The sequence below is a fragment of the Sinocyclocheilus grahami genome, unplaced genomic scaffold (genome assembly GCF_001515645.1).
Source record: "Sinocyclocheilus grahami isolate Dianchi unplaced genomic scaffold, SAMN03320097.WGS_v1.1 scaffold1163.1, whole genome shotgun sequence".
In the NCBI taxonomy this organism is placed as follows: Eukaryota; Metazoa; Chordata; class Actinopteri; order Cypriniformes; family Cyprinidae; genus Sinocyclocheilus; species Sinocyclocheilus grahami.
This window is the reverse complement of record NW_015506342.1, coordinates 331683-336682: the sequence shown is the minus strand read 5'-3', so window position 1 is coordinate 336682 and position 5000 is coordinate 331683. Positions and strand designations below refer to the sequence as shown.

General features: G+C 43.1%; 1 protein-coding gene across 2 annotated transcripts in view; it reads right to left on the bottom strand.

The window, feature by feature from the left end:
• Window positions 1–3050, bottom strand: part of LOC107567498 (suppressor of tumorigenicity 7 protein homolog) — a 13449-nt gene extending 10399 nt beyond the window's left edge. For both annotated transcript variants that reach the window (XM_016253192.1, XM_016253194.1), the window contains exons 1-3: window positions 2714–3050; window positions 1169–1251; window positions 325–490 (exon numbers count right to left, since the gene is read on the bottom strand). In XM_016253192.1, coding sequence (XP_016108678.1) covers window positions 325–490; window positions 1169–1251; window positions 2714–2735 — 271 coding nt within the window. In that variant the 5' untranslated portion in view covers window positions 2736–3050. The remainder of the gene's footprint in view (window positions 1–324; window positions 491–1168; window positions 1252–2713) is intronic.
• Between the last annotated feature and the right edge of the window lie 1950 nt (window positions 3051–5000).

Below are 5000 nucleotides of genomic sequence, written 5' to 3'. Positions count from 1 at the left end.
TCTGTTTAGCTGCACATTTATTGAACAAGCACTTTCTATTTTTAACTGTTTTAAATTCATTTTAAATAAATGTTTTAATCATTTTCACAATTTTTGAATTCCTTGTTTTATTGTTGTGATTATTTTACTTTCTTTTATGTAAAGCACTTTGGATTACCATTGTGTATGAAATGTGCAATATAAATAAACTTGCCTTGCCTTTTAAAATAATAGAAAATCCATGTCATGACCTCTTTAATGACAGTACGGCTGGAGTCCTCCTGAGGAGCTCCGGCAGCAGTCCATGTGTTTCTGGGAGGTTCTCTGATGTTTGCTGGGTCTGACCTGACACACTCTGCCGGCTGGAGTCGGCGTCTCCGTTACTGCTGCTGCTGCTGGAGCTGTTGGGCGAGCTGTTATCAACTCCACCTAACAGAGGACGCAGATGACTGACAGACACCTGCTCGATGAAGGACGTCCCATACTTCCTGAAGTACCACCACTCGAAGATCTGCAGCACAGAGACACACGTCCTTCATCATCATCATCATCATCATCACAGGTGTAAAGGTCTGTCTGAACAATAATAATACGTTCAGCTGCTTCTTTCAATAACTAATTCAATTTATTTAATGATTCTAACTTGATAAATACAAATTAATAAAACCCACAGAGCTGCTTTTATTGACAATCAATTTGATTATTAAATTGCAAGGAAAAGATTAAACTAAATTAATACAGAGCCACAAAACAACCTCTAGAGACTCATTCAGATCCTTTATATTCCAGTGAAGTCACTTCATTCTGCAGCCCACATAAAAAAAAATTCTTATAATAATTTATAGCAAATACTATAGTGTTTTTGAACCATGCTATAGTAAAATGTATTATACTGTATATGTTATCATATTTACAACACTTTGTTAATGAATGCTACAGCAGTACCAACTGACTCTCGTGTATATTTTACAGCATTAGTTGAGAGATTTTTTTCCCCCTTAATATACCCTATAGTTGTAGAACACTTAGTACAGTATTGGGTAAAGTAATGCGTTTATATTACCACAGCAACTATAGGATTACCACAACACATTAATTCAAGTACTTTACTAAACACTATAGTAGTTACTATAAAGTACTATAGTATTTTTTCACGTGGGAGTGTTTGACAGGAGTGAATCAATCTCACCAGTATGAGTCCAGAAATGAGGGATGAGGTGCCCGTCAGCGCCACGTAAAACTTAGGGGTCAGAGTGTTGAGGAACATGCTCACTGCAGAGAAAACACCAAAGCAGACGAGTTTAGAGAACAAACGCATCAGATCCACACTGAGACAAAAGCAGTCGAGTCATTCTTCTAAATATCTTTGGTGTTCCGCAGAAGAAAGAGAGCCTCATGGGTTTGGAAAGGCATGATGGGATGTTTATTTCTGTGTGAACTTTCAGTCGATGAGAGCGACAGGTGATGGGTCTGAGAGCCGCTGGGCTTCTCTCGGCCGAACACACGGCGGCCGTCTGACCGCAGCTGCGCTCATTCATCCAGCGGAGAGCCACTCCAGCACAGACGCGCCATTCATGAAGCCCACACTCACTCAAACCAGCCGTCACACCAGAACGACATGCGGTCAGCAATCAGCATATTATACTGATTTCTGAAGATCATGTGACACTGAAGACTGGAGGAATGATGCTGAAAATACAGCTGCACATCACAGAAATACAGTACAGTTTAACAGAGATTCACAGAGAAAACAGCTGCTTTAAACTGGTATAATATTGCACAATTTTTACTGCATTTTTGATCAAATAAATGCAGCCTTGCTCAACAGAAGAGACTTCTGTCAACCTCTCACCCAAAACAATCATTAAACAATTATCAGCCTGCATGTGCTCAGAAACACACTGAACCACAGATATTCTGTCAAACCTCTGGTTAAATAAAGTTCAAGGCCTGTGAATGTTGTGTTTTCATCATACTGTACCAACATGTGTCCCTGCAGCACAAAAGCAGTGTTGAGTCGCTGGGGGATATTTGTAGCAATAGCCAACAATACATTGTATGGGTCACAATTATACATTTCTCTTTTATGCCAAAAATCATTAGGATATTAAGTAAAGATCATGTTCCATGAAGATATTTTGTAAACTTCCTACCGTAAATATATCAAAACTTAATGTTTGATTAGTGATATGCATTGCTAAGAACTTCATTTGAACAACTTTAAAGATGATTTTCTCAATATTTAGATTTTTTTGCACCCTCAGATTCCAGATTTTCTAATAGTTGCATCTCAGCCAGATACTGTCCGATCATAGCTAGTGTTGATTCTCAGATCAGGACAGCAGTTCATCTTTTAGCAGAGCGGCAGTTCAAACAAGTCTGACCCTAATTTACTTCTCTCCTAATGAATCAATCCAATCAACAAACAGTCGAATCATTAAAACAGAAATGACGAAATGATGAACTGAGCATCAGCCTCACAAACACACGCATCTCTACAAGAGCGCTCACACGCTTTAGACAAGACAGTCTGGGAGAAGAACTGCAGTGAAGCAGGCCTCAAACTCAGCAAACGACGCTAACTGAGCAGCGCGAGGGTTTATCAGCGCTGAGAGAACCGCAGACGCGCAGGTGTGTTTGTGTGAGGTGGACCTGCCAGAGCCTGGCCTTCTCACACAGCAGAGCACAACGCATGCAGGATAAAGAGAGCGGCGGTGGAGGATGGGCTACTTACATGAGGACTCGCTGCCAAACATGGCTGATCCAGGAGCTGTGATGAGAGAGAGAGGGGAGACGGGGGGGTGGGTGAGCGGCTACACAGCAGGGGTCATCAACGCACAATGCAACCAACCGCTCCAGATGCTGATCCTCCTGCTGCATTAAAGCAGCTCTCCAGCGCCGATCCGATCCGGAGCGCTGCACACCAGAGCGAGTGTTCAGGACAAGACAAAAGCTCAGCAAACACTCAGCGACGTCACGAGCCGAGAGACAGCGAACGAACGAATGGCCAGCAGCTGACAGACTGATGCTGATGATGGAGAGAGAGGAGGAGGAACCGACCAATCACAGCACGCTCACGCTCACTCTCTCACACACACACACTCTCTCTCACACACACACACACACACACTCTCTCTCTCTCTGACACACACACTACACCATCATTAACACTATTATAAAGAGAACACAACCTCATCCACACTAATGAAGTCTAATTACTTCTCTCAGATCAGCCTTTCTGTGCATTAGATTAGATTAATAACCCATCCTCTAAATCTCAATCTAGCAGCAGGTTAACGGATCCATACACTAGTGTTTATCGAGGATTCGTGTCTCTTTGTTCACAACACATTGGCCACGTTTTTTAAACAACGTCAAATGTTACCAATGTGTTATTAGATTCGGAAACAAACATTAAACTAAATGAATACATAACTGCAAAAACGTCTGATACTGGCGTGTCCGTGAGGAAGAAATTACAGCACGTGCGACTTCAACACAATACCAGCTGTTTTTAAGAAAGAGCTCTATTTGTTCAGTCCATACAGTGCAAGTCAACTTAAAACATTCTTCAAAAGCTCTTCTTTTACAGAATAAAGTAGGAACATTGATCATTTTAATACAGCAGACATCATGTAACAGCTTCAGTCTCACTTCTGCTCAGATATTCACACCGCATTCCTCATGTGTTCAGATTAAACTACAACAGCTGGATAATAATCAATACAACGAGGTCTTCTCTGACGCATTAATAAGCTGTTTATAGAAACACAGCAGGAGAAACACGCTTAATAACGCTGGTGCTGATGGCTTTACCAGCCCAGCAGCTGAAGAGACTCGATCAGCACTGAGCTGTGCTCTCTGTGTCCGCGTGCATCAGGTCTAGCGCTTACCTGCCGCCCGGGGACGGTCAGCGTGGCGCCACACAACACCTGAGCAGCCGCAGACACGCCCACTCGCACGAAACCCCGCCCACCGATCGCTCTTTCTGTGATAGTCACCTTTTATGTAGTATTATTGTTTATATATTTTATTTAGTTTCTGGGAAGTGCCGTGTTTTATACATATGGTTGAATTATAAATGTGTAATTCATGAAAAAAGCTCAGTAGCAGCAGGCGTTTCACACCGTGTCTTTATCTGGTTTCTTACCAAAAGCGATCGAATGGCTTTTGAACTCTGTGTTTGTGTTTGTATCGGTGTGCTCGTCTCTGTGTGGTGAGTCTGGGGAACTGTAATGTGATGTCGCTACACGCACTTCTGCTTTAGTGTCAGTTCATTTGGATTAGTTTGAATACGTACAAAATAACCCTTCACACAAAGGTCAAGAACATAACTTTAATTATTAAATTCGTCCCTCAACAGCAGCCCAGAGACGCGCGCTCTAGTTACAGTGAACTTTACATCGGCATTCCTCAAAACCGCCACGTTATGTTTGCATAAAGTAAACAAACCAAACTGATGGCGTGGGTGATCATGTTACGCACAAAGCAGCAGCGCGGGGTTGGTGACGTCATCAGAACAGATGCGTGCGTCGTTGGTCGTGACGTCAGCACGTCCGGAGCTCTCGCGAGAGCAGGGACCTGGAGCAGCGACAAACTCTCGCTGGGAATTTTGTTTAAACTCTTTTTTTCCTGCATTAGTTGTTGTTTTTCGACCTCAGCCCGGCCGACGAAAGACTTTTCTCGCGGATAGTGTCGTTTGAAGCGCGCTCTGCGCCGTTAAAGGGGTCGGGTTGTACTTGTGTCCCGGTGTTTTCCTCACGGATCAGACGCTGACGCGTCACAGTAATTCACGCTGATTACCGCCTTGCGTTCCTTTATACTTCACTAGTACAGCACGTCATCAAGCGTCGGCTTTAAGTGTTTATTTTAAAGATTAACTGGTTTTATTCCTGCGCTTACATGACGATAGATTCTTCTTACTGTAGCTGCTAATGCTAGCTAGCGCAGGCCGCTGTTAGAGAGAGAGAGTGTGTGTGTGTGTGTGTGAGAGAGAGTGTGTGTGTGTGTGTGTGAGAGAG